Below are 17497 nucleotides of genomic sequence, written 5' to 3'. Positions count from 1 at the left end.
TTAAAAAAAGCCCCCCCCCCCCCTTGACAACAGGGGGCCTTGGTGATCTCCTAGGCATAATGTACATCCTCTATTGCTGATCACGTTTTATCTTTCTTATTGCTCTCTTTCTTCCCCTTTTTTTCTCTCATCTTTTTCTTTCCCTTAATTTCCTCATCCTCTCTATTCCCATGATTTCACTGTTCACTCTGTAGTATTCATCTCTGCCTAATAGTGGATGCAACTTTGCCCATGGCCCTGGGGTTGTGCTAGGCATAGCTGTAGATCAGTCCGTGGTACGGGTTCTGCGGCTGTTGGGGACCTAACTTAGTTAGTAGATGCACTAGGTGAACTCCATCTGTTTCACTGCTTTGAGTTTTCGTTGTGCCTTACTGAGAAATACAGAGGTACTTCTCGTGCCCTTTAATCAGGGCTTAGATTTCTGGTTTAGGTCAACTTTTAGTGGAAAATGGGGGATTAAATCCTTTCTGGAATACATTGGCTTCTTAATTGAAAGGCCTGCTTCAACAGCTGGTTTTAAGAGCCAAGTTATTCCAGAGTTGATCTAACCCCCCTTTTATCCCCTAAGAGTCCAGCTAAACTATCAGTTTAAGCCCTGATGAAAGTGGAACCTTGCACAAGCAGTCTTAATAAATGTATAATGTGAAACCTAACATTTTTAAAGACCACTATTCTATCTGTCCATTGGTAGGTGAACCTTAGATTTGACATTATGCTTCCAGCAATAGTTGAATATTTACTGTAAGAAATCATCAGTGTCATGTTGTGTTAAATGCTTATAGGCTCAGATACAAGAGAGATGATTCACCTTTCGGGGGTTCCCGCTAAGGGAGACATTTAATGTGATTTCATGCTTTTGAGAATATTTTTTTTGATTTTCAGAGACAGGTAGACAGTTAGCCTAAGTGTGTTGCTCTAAAATATGTGTTTTGCAAACCAGTGCAGCCAGTGGCACACAGCCAAAAGCTGAGTTAGTGGGTGGCGATTTGATCTTCTTATCAAACATTCTTTTTTATTAGCTGCTGAAAGTGTGGCTGCTGCTTAATTTGTCTTTGCTTTTGCCAGAAACACAACATGAAAGGCCAAAGAAAGATATCTGATAAACAGAGATTGTCTGGCTCACTTGTGTTATCCATCCAACGCATTTTGAATGACAGTAATAGGTTGACATCTGAATATTTTAACTGTAGGCTTTGCTACCTACAATAAAATAAAACTCTAAATTGCTAAATACACAGTTGAAATGCATATGTTTTTTCCTGACAAATGTTTTGCAATTTTGTACAGCCAAACTTTCACACATTTTACACTGCACTGCCAGACAGATGACACACTTTTTTCTTGAATTAAGGATAGCTAAACTTTTATTACAGCTATCATCTAAATGCCCCCCTCCCAAGCAAATCCCCCAAGTAGTATATTTGGTCCATGCTCCTCCAGGATCTTTGGTATGATCTTTTGTACAGCCTCTTCATCGAAATTCTCCCTTTCAGGCTCTGCTTCTTTCATGCATGTAGGAAAAAATAGCCATTCTCTTTTTTATAGAAAGACCTTTTATTAATAGCCCCAACAGCCTTTCCATTTGTTAGAATGGAAATCAAAGCCCAGGAAACTTTTGGTAATGACGCTGTGTGGCTCCCAACAGGGGCACACAGGGAAGACCTATGAGGAGCTGTGACAGGTAAGTAGAAGATCCCAGTTGCATGTTGTTTAAAGAGACTGTGTGTCCCCCAGCATGTTTAGAAAATCGATAGAATCGGGGCAGAGGTAGGTATCAAACCCAGTGGGTTGCATTTAGGGGGGTTGGGGTCTTTAAGTAAAAGTATAGTTATCCTTAAAGCATTTCACCTTCTTTTGTCACCTCTCTGTCTCCAGTCTTCCTCACTAGACAATAAATCAGCATCATTATTGTATCTGACTCTGGAAGCAATAATTCTGAACCAGAAAGTTGCAGGTTAATCTTCTTGATTTGCAGAGGTGTCACTTGTGTTTAACTGCAACAAATCAAGCAAAGCAAGAATAGCAGCAGTTCAGATCAGATCAATTTAAAACTAGCAAAAAAAGTAAAGTTCCACATAGGTAGGGCAGTATACCAAGCAATACAGAATTCCCTAGCACTCTCCAGCTAGTCAGCACAAAAGAAACCCAATTAACTGTTTCAGCATTTCAAGTTAAAAACAGAGGTTTTTGTTGCATACATTTGCAAATAAATGTGAAATCACCCTTTTTTTTTTTGCTAGTTTTAAATTGACCTGAGTGGCTGCCATTCTTGATTTCTTGGTTTTGGTGCAAGCACACAATATTATTAATTAAAGCATGCCCCCAAAGGCCACCATTTTTTTTTCTGTCCTCAATGCTCAAGCCGGTTACACTAAGAAGAAGTTTGGTTCCGAATGTGTTTAACAATTGTGAAAATTAGATATATATCTCAACTTTTGCCCTCCCTTGTTTATGCTTGCTATGTCCCATTCGTATGCTGCCATGTTGGTGTCAGGAAAATTGAAAATTGTATACTTACCTTTCGGTAATTTTCTTTTCCTGACGCCAATACATGGCAGCATATCAGACCCTCCCATGGCTTTCACATTGAGTGCTTGGTAATAGAATGGTGGCCTTGGGAGGGTGCTTTAATTTATAGTTTAACTGGTCCTGTGATTGGGTGAGGGGCGGAGCTAAACCCATTTGTATGCTGCCATGTATTGGCATCAGGAAAGGAAAATTACCGAAAGGGAAGTATAATTTTCCGTTATATATATTGTATATCCCACACTTGGGAACTCAAATATCTGAGTTAGGTACTACACTATATTGAGGTGCCTTGATGGGTCAGTGTAGCATTACATACTGTATATTGATGAATGCTTAACTTTTTATCCTGAGATGTTTAGATTTTTTGTGCTGACTATCGAGTGTGCTGGGGAATGTTTGTATTGCTTTGTATACTGAGCTGGTTTGTATACTGAGTTGTTGCTACTTTTAAATTGATGTGAGTATCTGCCGTTCTTGTACTTATGAAATTACCACATGCCTTAGAAAATTGATCCCGAAGTCGCTTAAACTCTCTCCAACGCAATAGTTGAGTTTTCCCTCAACTATTCCCAAGTTTATACTGGCCTTCCCTGCCAATGTAAGAAAAGGTTTTATGATTATTTGAATTACGAATTGCGTGTGTATAAATTGCTTTGAAATAGTGCAACATTTTAGCTGGTTCCTTCATGTTTTTGAAGTAAATTAAATCTTTTAGCTGACAGGAATGTCAGAAATGTGCCCCGTTTTTTTCTACATCAACTGCTAAAAGTAAAGAAAAAAATGTGACAGCTTTCCGTGAGACTAAACAAGCATGACTAATACAAATATGTACAGTCTCATTCTGCATGTAACACTTTAATTTCACACTTTTACATAGAGTGAGACATTATCATTAGCCTATTATGTGACAAATGAATGGTTCATATGCTTAACTGCCAAAGGTAAAGTGTGCTGGGGAGGATGAGATGAATACCAAAACATTTATTTGTTTGAAATGGCATTGCATCCATCAATAGTTTTAGTCATGACATGTTGTCAGGCAGGTGCTGCAATATAAGTAGGAGAAAATGTTCATGTGTGTTCTGGTTGTACATTGGAAACAATAACAGTGCCCCTGGCACCACATACCACACTTTAAAAAAAATAACTCTTCTGCTCAGACATTACAAAAGGCCGGCAGCCGTTATGGATGGATCACTTTATTAGATCCAAAGTCTAAATGTAAACAATGCACAGTTCCAGGGAATTCCACAAAATATAAAATACAATAGACTGTGCAAAAACATCTTAAATTGTAAAGCCTAATGGTATCAATCTCCCAAGATATATCTGGAAGGCCTCGGCAGCCTGTGACCAATAAGTGGTATGCAACCTTTTTTAAATGTATCTTTACAAAGTAAGATTTGCTGCAGGGTATGGATGCTTGACTATTATATAGCCAGCCAGGGGTATAGAAATGAAAAAAAATCTTTAAAAAATGGATATGGCATATATAATTGTTGCACCAGCCATTTTGTAATTTTCGTGTTCCTAAAAATGACATTTCCATTTAAAACTGTAGTTGCTGTAATGTTCTAAATCTATCTAAAAATATCAATGCAATATGATGACCTGGACACACCCATTGTGCACGGAATGCCCCCAAAAATGTCATTTCCTGCTGCTGTGATTGGCTGATTGATTTTCCCAGAAGTCTGCACTAAGATATAAGTACAATATTTGGCATCTCTTGCAATTGGAATTTTGTATTTGGTGAAACACTCCCTAAGGGTCAATAACTACTAAAGGGATGGAGACAGTGCACCTTTCCTGATGACAATACTTGAAGTTCACCAGCTGGTCATAACAAATCCAACCCCTTCAATTCCGGAATCAGTTTGAAAAAGACATGCTACAACAAACAGCTTTTTTTTTCAGAACAGAGACAGGTAGGAAACTGCAAAGCAGTTTGTTAAAATCCTTATAATGTGCACTGATCATCCATAGAGGATTGATTTTTTTGATTCTTTTTTCGCAACAAAAGTGGGATTACTCCCACTTTTGGGAACTTGGAGCGGTGGCTACTTTACAACATACACAGGGACCATGGGGAACAAAAATAGCCACCCTCCAGAAGAAAGGACAGTGTCAGTACCAATTCAGAGATGATTAGAGGATCTACAGCTGAGCGATAGACAAATAAGATACATTATTGTTAATAGTTAAGGTACTTGAATGCATTTTTACGATTTAACTCCTGAGTTTAGTGTCACTTTAACTGATTCTTTTCTTAAAGACTAGCTGTGTTAAATAATAGCACTTAAATGGTTTCAAGTTTGCTGTTACTTGCAATTAAACTATGAACATGCAGCATGAGCTTCTAGAATACATTACACTGAAATTCATATCTAAATGAGGTTTATACTGTTAGTAGAATGAAGATAAGTTTTCATTTACTATGACAGTGTATACTGGGGTAATCAGCCTACTACATTTCTGAAAAATGCTGTAAATTGTTGAATACATTAGATAGGCCAAGCACTGTGGGAGTTTTGCAGAGTGTAGGTCTGTATCGCAAGCACCCGTGCTCTGGTTGGATGGCAGTCAGAAGTAAACCATAGGTAACTTCCAGATCTGAAAGGAGGAAAGTATGGTGCTCTCTGAGGTCAATAAAGTCTGTAGTTAAATAGAAAATCTGGCAGCATTGTCCAATGACAGAGGACACCATGCCTCATGACATTGATTCTCTTTATGCTGTGCCAGTGGCTGTGTGGTTTATGAAAGCCAATGAAGGATGCATTTGCCAATGGTTTGGAGGTGCAGTAGATGTTTTCTCTCTTGAAATGAGTCTTGTAAATCTGAAACGGTAAATGTATTGCTTTGGCATACATGGCATTATTCCCTACAATTATTGAGTCATAAAAGAACACAAGGCAGTAAAGAGCAGTAGTAACATAGGGAGAACATGCTTACCTAACTATTGTTATGGGTGACACTGCCATTCGTAAGTGGAGTTTTTTTTTTACGTCTGAGAGTGGTTGTACACAGTTCTATAAAAGCAAACAAATCAACAGATTTTAACAATCTCTCCATTGCTCTCCACATTCATTTGTTGAATATTGTTCAGCAATGTGAGTGAGGTGAGGTGAGTAAAATCAGATTTTTACAACTGACAACTGATATTTTAGCCTTTGGTAGATAATGGAAAGTTAATCCACCTGACAAGTTCTCCCAGGGAATCCATTGGTAAGATATACTGTGTGTGCTTAAGTCCTGGGTCTGCACACCTGCTTTAGCCATTAGGAGGCATATCAAAACCCACTCTTTTTACTTATTTTATGCTATGGAAAATGCATATGTGCTGGACAGTGGGTGGGAACACTCAAAACTACCAGGTAGACAGGAACAGTGAAAAATTATGGCAAGGAGATCTGATTGTAGGATTATCCAAAACATATAAGAAGTCATACACTAACGCTAACTAAATATAATTTTTAGTGGGCTGGCTATGTGAAAGACTAAAAAGGTGTTTCTGTATTTTTACTATTCAGTGTATGTGTGTGAAAGAATGTCTATGATGCAAAACCATTCCTGTCTAGCCCCCCTATTCAGCAAATCATTGTACAGTGTTTTACTGAGGTAGCATTTATACATTAAAAAAAGTTTTAAAATAAAAATATTTATATTTAAATATATTTTAAATAGGAGGCATATCAAAACCCACTCTTTTTACTTATTTTATGCTATGGAAAATGCATATGTGCTGGACAGTGGGTGGGAACACTCAAAACTACCAGGTAGACAGGAACAGTGAAAAATTATGGCAAGGAGATCTGATTGTAGGATTATCCAAAACATATAAGAAGTCATACACTAACGCTAACTAAATATAATTTTTAGTGGGCTGGCTATGTGAAAGACTAAAAAGGTGTTTCTGTATTTTTACTATTCAGTGTATGTGTGTGAAAGAATGTCTATGATGCAAAACCATTCCTGTCTAGCCCCCCTATTCAGCAAATCATTGTACAGTGTTTTACTGAGGTAGCATTTATACATTAAAAAAAGTTTTAAAATAAAAATATTTATATTTAAATATATTTTAAATTGCCTGAAAAGATGAACAGATATTTTTGGAAACTAGCATGTCATGTAAATCTGTTTTAAAGTTAATAACTATTTCAATTTCTTGTGTTTTCAGCATGTTCCTGTCACCCAGTTGGTTCAGCAAAGCTTCCCTCTACCACCTTTACAACCTGTGATCTTCAGAATGGAGACTGTCCTTGCAAACCTGGTGTAGCCGGGCCTAGCTGTGACCGATGTATGGTGGGATACTGGGGGTTTGGTGACTATGGCTGCAGACCATGTGATTGTGCTGGAAATTGTGATCCCTTTACAGGAGACTGTATGAACAAGTAAGTTCTAGAAACAGACTACATTAGGTACCTTACGTCTGTTTATTACAAGCTCTTTTAGGCATTATATCCCTTTTGTTATTTTAAGTAGACTCCATGCTTATGATCAGTATTTCAGTAGGAGCCTACTTAAGTTAATAGGAAAGAAAGATTTCCCCATTAGGTCAGATGATCAAAAATCTTGAACTTAATTAGCTTTTGACAGTGAACATGTTTGGGATATTGATGGTAATGGAATATTATGTATATTATAATTGCCCGTATGTCTGAGGATCCAACACCCCCAGACATGTTAGTTTTAGGAAGTATAGCAGCGTGATGTCTCTGCCTAGGCAGATCAGATTGCTGCGGCATAGAGCTTTGTAAGTACATTCATTCTGATTGCCTGATTGCACTTAGTTGTCAGGGTAGGATGTGGTGACATGACTATATGATAGCGAAGGCCAGTGTTACTCACTATCCACTATAGGCCCCTTGCTGTCTCGTAGGGAAGTCACAAAGAATCATGTTACAAGAAGCTGCAGTTCCACTCAGTAGCCTAGATAAGGACTTGCAGAGAAACATTTGGGAGACTCCTTGTTGTCTCTCACAGAGAGGAAGGGAAGCTGCAAAAAATAATGTTACAAGAACCTGCAGCTTCATACAGCAGAACACTAGTGAACCTGTAGAGAAGCACTTGACAAAATGACAGCAGATTTGCAGTGTTTCCAAAGGAGCACTCACTGGGGCTGATTTATTACAAGTGGAGAAAAGAAAATGTGCAGAGGTTGAGCTAATGTGACCATAATTCTTGTTTCAAAGGTGAAACCTGATTGATTGCTTATGGCAACAATCTCCAGTTTTGTTCTCATTTTCTTTTCTGCAGATGTAACAAATTAGTCCTGGTATATTTATTTAGTGTACAGCAATATGGTAATTCATATTTTCTTCAACACACTTTCTCTGATTCAGCATAGCCTGAGAGCAGTGTTATTACTATTAGTGTTGTAGCATGTAAAAACATATGGACCACACATGAAATACTTTTCTTTAATATGATATCTAAATATGTTCTGCTTTCTTCTAGCTAAATACATGAGTCAAATTAAAATAACGTTTTAAAAGAAAGGACCTCTAGATAATATTTAAAGCACACATATTCCATTTAGGAATACTTTCCCTGCAGCATTGAAGCAGCTTTGCTTCATTCTCCTCTGCCACTCTCAGATATTGTCATGTACTCTATTCCTGCAGAAATCCTACACACATGTGCAGATTCAAGTCTGACGTTTTGCCATGTGTCATGTAATGTGTCATTATTGTAGAACAGAACTGGTATACTGGACACTTAATTAAAATGTATTGTATATTTGTGTATATATAAAAACTATTGTTACAATCTTTTTGTACTTAATGGTAACTCTATATGAGTTTCATTTCTTAGGGGTTAAATGTGCACAACAGACTAGAAGGGTCAGTTATGCAGATATAACGCCTATTCTGTAACCAATAATGGACTTGGCTTTGGACACAATGTGCTCTGTCTGTGGTCTGACCTCAAGCCAACATCATCTGCTGATGTCATTGGTTTAAATGGACCAGGCAAGCCACTCATTATTTAACTCCCCTCACCCAACATACCAGAAAATATTCACTGACTCGGACTTGTTCAAATCTTGTTTCGGTAAAATAAATGAATGATTAATTGTAATTGAACATAGTCCTAGTTATTGAAACACAGTGACAGTTTTTGTTGAGAAAATGAATCATGATACTGTTCATTTGTATTATGGCCGTGTTTCTAATAATCTCTCTTCACAGCATGGAAATAGACTGGTATCGTGAAATTCCTGAATACCTCTCTGTGTTTAATGAGAGTGGACAGGCCTGGGAATGGGAAGATGAACAGGGATTTTCAGCCCTTCGTCACTCAGGTGAGAAGTCTGCGGCTGTAATCTGGTTTCAGTCAATTTCATTATATAGAATAAACCCAGATTGTATTGTTTACTTTATGCACATTACACCATGTGTTATTCAATGGTAATTTTATGCAATGAATTGAAAAACATATGAGGCATATGAGGTTTTTTTTATACTGCTGATGTTTAGTAAACAAGCTTTGAAAACCCTGAATGTTTTTGTGTAGTTAAGGGACCTTTCCAAATATTGCTCTTGTTCAGGAGTAAAGCTGAAAACAATTGTTGTCATTGTATACTGTGTCACCACATTGAAACTAGTATGGCAAATATGCCTTCCAACTTTTGAAAAAGATTTATACATTCAAGACAGAAATGGAGGGCATAAAAACCCTTAGCGCTTAGCAGAGGCCAGAATGTGTGAGGTAAAACAGTAATTCAGTGCTGTGGTCGGTCACCTGCATTCCATACAGCGCTTGGGCCTATTTAGTTAACGTGGTGTCATGATGCTCGTAGTGATAACACGAATGGCGCCGTGGTTCCCAAAGTCATGGAAAATGGAGTGTAACTTTCACCTATATATAAGTTTATATGTAAATGTATATATAGATGGAAGTTACACTGTATGTTTGTCACTATTTCTCCTGGAAGAAGGGACCCTGTGTGGCCCCGAAACGTTTGCTGTACGACACTTGTGACATGTTACTTCAATAAAAAGCAGAAAGACTTCACGCTTTTAGTTGAGTGCTTGTAATTTCCATTTTCCATGACTTCGTTAAAACAACCAGGCACTTTTTCATGGCATCCCAGGACCTTTTCCTAGAGAGGAAGTCAGATGTGAAACATTAATACAATGAGGAGTTACTAGTGCCACATTATAAAGCACTGATTCTCAAAGGTGAATCATAGTCAACCATAGATTTAATGGATAATTTAAACCTAAAGGCCTAAATTTTAGTTTAGGGCAGATATGATTCTTCTTTAGTTTTCTTCCTTGCTATCTTCATTACTGTTGTCACTGACTTGGCACCTTGTTCCTGCTTTCTTGTGGGAACTGACTATACTTTTATATGTTTTGTTCTCTACTACTTCTCTCCTGTGTCTATTCCTTTATTTTTTTCCTTTTCCTCTCTTTCATTTCTGTTTATACACATGTGGCCAATTGTTTTGGTAACCTTCCACTTTAACCCCAAAGGTTTTCAGTTTCTTATTAAATACATTGAAACTGGCACTAGTAGATGGCATCTGCCATTTTTTATTTCAGCGTTCATAAAGCAGACACTTTGCATTTGCTTTTTGACTTAACATAATCTTTAAAATTATAAAACAAGTAAACAAATGACATGGACATAATTATTGGTACTCACAATCTAATATTTCCTAGCCCACCCTTTGTAATCAAGAGCTTTCTGTAGCACAGAATAGCACTTCTGCACTTCCCACATGGCAATTTGTCCTAGTCATCTTGAGCAAGCTTTACTGTGTGTTTAAGGTTCAAAAGATTCCTTCTCCCAACTGTGGGTTTTAGCTCTTTTTACACATGTAGCATTGGATTCAGATCAGAAGTCAGCAGGTGATTTCAAATTACGTTTCCTTATCAACTGTTCTTGGTTATTCTTTGAATGATTTTGGGTCATTATCTTTCTGGAGAACTCCTATCCTAAGATTGAGACAAAGCTTTTCAACACGGCATAATGTTTCGCTCCAGAATGTCTTGATATTCTTCAATATCATAGTGCCCTGCACAAAAAGAAAGGCACCTGATGCCAGAGGCAGCACAAAAAACACAGTAACATTATGTAGCCTCCGCCATGTTTAACAGTATGGATAGTGGGGGGGTTTGTTTAAAAAAAAAAAAATGTATTCTGTGAACATAGAGCTGCTGTGATTTACAAAAAAGATCAAATTTTTCTTTTACAGAAAGACTGTAACTTTTTGTCATGTGTATTTGACCAAACTCCAGTCTGGCTTTTTTATGTCGATCTTTCAGAAGTGGGGTTTTCTTGAGTCTTCTATTATGGAGGCCACTTTCATTCAGACAGTGATGTACACTGATCTTAGAGGTCAGCTAGGATCTAGATGTCAGCTAGGATCTAGAGGTCAGCTAGGATTTGTTTTAAAGTTTTCCTTTGCTCTATCATTTTTATTATTCTTTTGTCCATGTTCCTCTTGTGGCCATATCCAGGGAGGTACGCTAAGGTTCCATGGACATAAACTAATGGATAATATTAGCAATTGTGGTCACAGGAGATGTATCCCTTTGGAGATGCTTTTAACTTGTGGTGGATTCCATTTACTTCAGTTTCAACTTATTTCACAGCAAATTGGGATTCTTTGGAAAAAGTTGGTGTAGCAATACTTTTGGCCATGAATTTGTCACTGTTTAGATCTTTGGGCTCCAACTGTTTTAACACAAACTCCTCAAAACTGCTTTCCATCCAACACCCACTCTCCTTATGTCTCCTCTCTTTTACTTCCCTTTCCTCCTTTTTCCTAACCAGACCAAGTTACCAGGAAAATGACACTCTGGACCTCTGCTGTGGAAACTCTATTCACTGAGATAAATGAGTTACTTTAATAACAGTACTGTTTTTCTTTTGATATTTTTTCCTAAGAATGTTCCATTTAATAACACATGTCATAAAGATGTGTAACCTTTATTTTTTTGCATTATATAAAGATTAGTTTATATAATATAGAGTTTCAATGGCGGTCTATGTAGGAAAGCAGAAAGAGGAGCTGTTTGAGGAAGTGATAAAGAACAACTAATAAGATAAAAAGACGCTTTACAAGACAATAGGGCTTTCAACAAATATGTGAAGCTTTTTTTTTAAGGAGTGACAACCTCTATGCTAATGTTTGTGGGTTGACTTTTACGTTGATTTTATCATTAGGACCTACAAAATAAACAATGAAAGTGTTATAATAGCACTAGCAGTGGTAAACTACCATTACATGCAGAGTAGTGTAAAGTGTGTTATGCACATTTGTGAATTGAAATCATAGCGATGTGAGCTAGAAAAGTGCAGTATTGAGGAAATAAACATAAGAAAAGAAGCCTTGTGATTTGAGCGATGTGTCCTCTCTGTATGTCTGTTCCACACTCTTCAGACAATACTGTCAGGGAATGTCAGTCAATGTCCATAGTGCAGCTTCTGCACTTATTGATGCACGAGCAGTTGCGCATAACTATGCGCGAAGACAGCATTACCGTGCCAATATTGCATATGCGCATAAACGTACCAATGCGCACATCTGCAAGTCAAGGTGCGCACGCGCTGACGTGCACACTCACATTCCTCCCAGTGGCGCCAAATGGGCTATTTAAGGATGCTTGTTACACTTGCACTTTGCTGAGAGATCTTCAGCTGTTCAATGCTATTGTCTGACTGCTCCTGAATCTGTGTTTGACCCGGCATGTTTCCTGATCCTGCTGCCTGCCTTCTGACCCTGGCTTACCCACTGACCATTCTTCTGGATTCCGATTTGGTACTGCTCTGCTCTCACGTTGCTGACCCTGGCCTGCCTTCTGACATTGCCCTGCTTCTTGACTTTGTACTTCACCTGCCTGCAAGTTACCGACCTGGTCTGTCTCCTTCTTCTGCCAATCCTGGTGCTACCCACTTACTGCTGGAATCCTCAACTGATGGTCGGCTTCTCCTACCACATCCAGGGTCCAGATCTTTGCACCATCTACCCTGCCGTCTATAGCATCAGCTTCAGGCACTATAGCCTCTCTGTCTGTAGACCTTCTGTTCCATCTCCAGGGGTAATCAGACGGAAGCTGCAAGACGAGGCCTTCCTTGTCAATTCAGGCTCATACTAAGGTACAAGACAAATACACATACCACATAAGCACTAAGACTGTCAGTTCAGCTCTGTCCTCACATTCCTCTCCTCCATGCTGTTGTCTTTATCTCTTCTCTCTGTGTATGTCCCAAGACAGCAGAGTGGAGAAGAGAGGGACTAGGGTGGTGCTGAACTGACGGTCTTAGTGCCGATATGGTATGTGTATTGTCTGCAGACAGCAGTGTGGAGGGGATGAAAAGACACACTGCGGGATGAATGTGCAAGTGTTAACTCTGATAGGATGTGCCCTGAGCTCCTGAGCATCCACAGGTTCTCATGAACGTGCAGCAATTCCTACAAGCTGCTGTCACTCAACGGGAAAGGAGGATCTCGACAATATTGTCTAGATCACTTCTCCGCACAGAGCTTAGCCCCGCCCACAGTATATTACATTGAATTGTAAGCTTATGGTGCATTTTTATTACAGTAGTAGCAAAATGTACTCCTGTATCATTAGGAAGATAAAAATGCAAAAAACTTTGTACCCCATTATTCTCTTTTAAGTGCTTACCTTAAGTGCTTAGTAAGTTAGTGTTCACCCCTGACCACTTGAGCACAAGGAGGCTGCAGATGTCAGTCTTGGAGCCTGCAGGAGCAGGGATCAGGTAAATTAAAGTGCTTTACAAAGGTCCTTTAGACAAAAACGAGCAGTTAACCCTTGCAGTGCACAGATGCAATGGCTTTTAAACTAGAATAATGCAAACTGAGGTTATAAAAGATTATATTCTACGTAATGCTGGGGAGGGGTGGATAGATAGAATTGAACACATCCACACAATGCAGCACATTCATTTATAAAGCTGGCATGGAAGACAACAGTCAACAAGATTTGTGGTTTTCATAATCCACATTTTAATTTTCTATTAGGATTCATTTATGTCAATGAAAATGCATTTAGCGTGGTTTGTTTTTGTTGGATTACACAAACATTCCTTTTTCTAATTATTGGATAAACTGAAAACTGCTCCCATTTTACTGCTCCCTCTCTTTGGAATGTCAACAAAGGGAGTGCTGCTGATCCGCATGTTATGAGACACCTGTGCTAAAGTTTCATGACAATTAACCCTTTTCACTCAAGCATATACAGGGGTGAGGACATTTTTAAAAAAATACTTGGACAAGGACTAAAGCAGGGGCCCAATCTACTGGTCGCTCATGACAATCTACTTGTCGTGATACAAAAAAATAATTTTAACCAAAACTGTACTTAACCATGCTAAGAAGTGCTTCTTATTGGTCAGTGTGGTGAGGTGACTAAGGTGACCAACGAGTGCTCGCTATTTGCATGCGAAATTCAAAATACATGGCACAGGGCTGCTCTGGACGTCAGTACTGGGTACAGAAACTACACCCGTATCGGCAGAGGATCATTTGCCGAAAGTTAAGTATAGGGGGGCGGGGGGAGAGATGGGGCCAGATTTGAGTGGGTTATTCCATTTTCCCAAATTACTTGGGAAAGTGGACTTACCCTTTAATGCACATTGTGCTTGTTAGAGAGCGCTGCTGTCCGGCTACCACGATATGGCACATAGTGAAATGTCGGCAGCTCTCAGCATGTGCACACACACATACAATGCCCTACGGGTGTGTTTATTCACATGCAGATAGTGGGGGCGGCGGGGTTGGTTTTAATTTTATTATTTTTACTTTATTATCACTTTTTTTTATTTTTACATTTAGTTATTTTTACAGTGCTCCTGTGTCACTGATCACAGAAAGTATATCAGAGAACAGACGTTCTCTAGTCTGCTGCCCGCAAGCACTATTTTTGCAAATCGCACTGGCTCGGAACGCCGACAGTAATGTGCCTGTGTTCCGGGTGCGGGCGATCATGACCGCAGGTAGCCGGCCGGCTTGCGTTCAAGTGCGTTCCAGAGGGCGAACACTCTGGAACGCAGCCTTTGTGGTGTGAACCGGCCCTTATACGTGTGTGGTGCTTTTTTGTTTGTTTTTGTTTTTTTGGTGCGGGTGTCCATGCTTGGAGGCAGACAGGATCTATCCATCCTGCGGACACCCGCATGGATGTGCAGTTCAGGAGAGCGTACGGCCGCGTACTGCCATAGAGAAAATCAGGCTGCTGTGTACAATCACTCGCAGCACATGTCCTTCCCAGGAACGGCCCGATATGGCCGTACACGCCGCATGGATCTGTACGGGCCAGATCTGTATGTGAGGCCTAACTGTAATTGTGTAATTATGCTTTATTGACGTAATTGTGTAATTATGCTTTAATGACGTGCTTCTACATGGTTTTTATTATTGAAGACGCTCTTTTCTGAGCAGTTAGTGAAAGGTGGGCTGCTGTTATCTGTACAAATATAAAAGGACCACCCCTCTCCCGTCACTCCATCCAGATCTGTACAAATATAAGAGAACAACCCCTCTCCCATCACTCCATCCAGACTGGGGAGGTCATATAACAATTTTCCTGCCAGGCATTCATTCTGATCAGACACCATTTTTACAAGACTTGTCCGATATTCAGGCTAGTACCTGCCACTAAAAATGTGCTGATTTGTATGCCATGTGAATGAGGCTTGAAGGCTCACCTTATTAGATAGAAGATGAATAGAACATTCTACAACTGGCCATGTGTGTTACAATCTGATTGTACAATCTCCTTTAGTTCTGTGTGAAGTTCTGTGTGCTTCATTTGATTAAATAGCACATATTTCATACTGATTGGTTGTTATTAGTGCTGGGTTCCAGCAAGTTTGTTTGTACATTAATCAGTTTGTTTTACTTGCTGTTAACTCTTTTGCTGCTGGAGAAAAGTAAAGAGATTTAAGCATAATATGAGCCATAATATAAAAATCTATCTTTCACAAATGGACTGCACTATATGGGGACTGATCAGTCAGCATTCAGTTTCATGATTTGTGGGAAATCTATTCGAAGATGATCAATACGATCTTCTTAATTGTATCAGACAAGTATCTATGACTGATTGATGGTTGATCTTTACATATATTACCAGCATCATTATTCTGTAGACAATAATGCTTAGACATTACTGTGTAAACAATACCTGAGCCACTACAGATGATAACAGGTGACTTTTGGGCTAGACTAATATTTAATACCAGCTTAAAGGTGGCCACACACCCCACCAGATTTTGTAGCAGATCTCATCTGTCACATCAGAAGGTATGTAATGTATGGACGGGCCTCTATACAGAATCTGATGCACAGTCTGCCTGTGTGTGGTTGTCATTACAATGGTCGGCAAAGATCTGTCACCTACGATCCACATTGCCCCGGAATGTCACCTTCCCCCTGTCCCATATGTTACTGTAGTAGTCATCATTACTCCAGAGGGGTAGATAGTGCATCAGGTCCCACATGGGGTACACTCTCCTCCACAGGCAGACAGTCCTCCTTCGTTTCCTTACCGGCTCTCACCTCCTATGTACACACCAGCTTCTTCTCTACATAGCGGTACAAGCACAGGTTGATGGTGACTCAAGAGCCGCAGTGGAGCTGCTTGCTTTTTATGAGATGGCCAAGCTATGGGGACAGCAGCCCATTACGACGCCATTATACACCATGATGTCCTAATAATAGCAGCATCAGTTGTGTCAAGGTAGCGCTGTATGGATAGTCACCCCTGCCGCCCCTCTGCGCTCTGCCACCCCGAGGCCGGGCCTCGGTGGCCTTGTGGACTGGGTGCCGGTCCCTGATCACCAGCCTCAAGCTCGGACTACGCTGTACTCTCTTCCAGGTACGCTGAAGCCAGGAGAATGGGGCCTTTTCTGTGACCTGAAGGCCCAGAAGGCTGCCGTAAGGTCCCCAGCAAGCGCAGGACCTTACGGCAGCTGAATCTATAACAAAAGTCTCCGAATCAGTGCTTAGTATCGGCACCAAGACCGGTATCGGTGCATCCCTAGAAAGTTCCCTTGCAAAGTGTACAGCCCATTTGCCTTTGGTAAAACAACCCCAAAGTATTGAAGCAAGAGTGACAACTTTAGAGCCAGGCAGAAAACATTTTCAGAAGAGGTGAACAATGGCAGCCTCTATGTTTTTCACAAGGCAGGTTTCCTTTAAATGGAAAGTGAGGCTATTCATAGTAATACTAGCGCTTTAGATCATACACCCCCATCTTTCTTGAAACTACCATTACATCACTAAAAAATACTTCCAAAGCCCCATGGTTGATGTTAGTCTAGGTCTAAAGTTACACTGGGATTTCAAATCAACCACTTCTATACAATGTAACCCTTGTCTTCAAAGCATAAAAACCGCCTTCACAAGTCCAAGAAAAATAAATACATGCAAATGTGATGAGTGAAAACTATATCTTTTTTGCAACAGATAAAACAGAACTAATATATTCTGTTATTAAAATAAGTATTCTGTTTTGTTTTGTTTTTTTATTTCAGGAAAATGTCAATGCAAGGAGCAAGCATTAGGAAACCCAAAAGTGTTCTGTGGAATGAAATACTCCTATGGTGAGTAATGGCAGAGAAATTCCCATGAACCCCAACTGGATTGGTACATATACTGAGCTGAATGTTGGGGCATTTACCTCTTTCACTAGTTTCATGTCAATATGACTAGGGCTTCATTCATGTTAAAAATACACAGACCTTTTACCGTGTTTCCCCGAAAATAAGACAGTGTCTTATATATTTTTTTCTACGAAAAAAGACACTAGGTCTTATTTTCGGGGGATGTCTTACCTGGCTGCAGCTGTCCGCTCTGCCGTCCAGGGAGCCTGGCGTGCGGGGCTATGCTCGGCACGCATTGTAGACAGGATGATGAAGAGCTCGGCTCAGTAATGGTTTGGTGGGCGGGCAGGGAGGGCGTGCGTGCGGGGGGGCGTGCCTGGCGGGG

General features: G+C 39.8%; 1 protein-coding gene across 1 annotated transcript in view; it reads left to right on the top strand.

Moving 5' to 3' along the window:
* NTN4 (netrin 4) overlaps positions 1 to 17497 on the top strand; it is a 98918-nt gene that overhangs the window by 73654 nt on the left and 7767 nt on the right. Inside the window, exons 6-8 of the mRNA XM_018563407.1 lie at positions 6707 to 6920; positions 8721 to 8833; positions 17044 to 17112. Of these exons, the coding sequence (XP_018418909.1) occupies positions 6707 to 6920; positions 8721 to 8833; positions 17044 to 17112 (396 nt within the window). The remainder of the gene's footprint in view (positions 1 to 6706; positions 6921 to 8720; positions 8834 to 17043; positions 17113 to 17497) is intronic.

The sequence above is a fragment of the Nanorana parkeri genome, unplaced genomic scaffold (assembly GCF_000935625.1).
Source record: "Nanorana parkeri isolate BGI_ZX_2015 unplaced genomic scaffold, ASM93562v1 scaffold661, whole genome shotgun sequence".
NCBI lineage: Eukaryota > Metazoa > Chordata > Amphibia > Anura > Dicroglossidae > Nanorana > Nanorana parkeri.
This window is presented reverse-complemented; position numbering and strand designations above follow the sequence as displayed.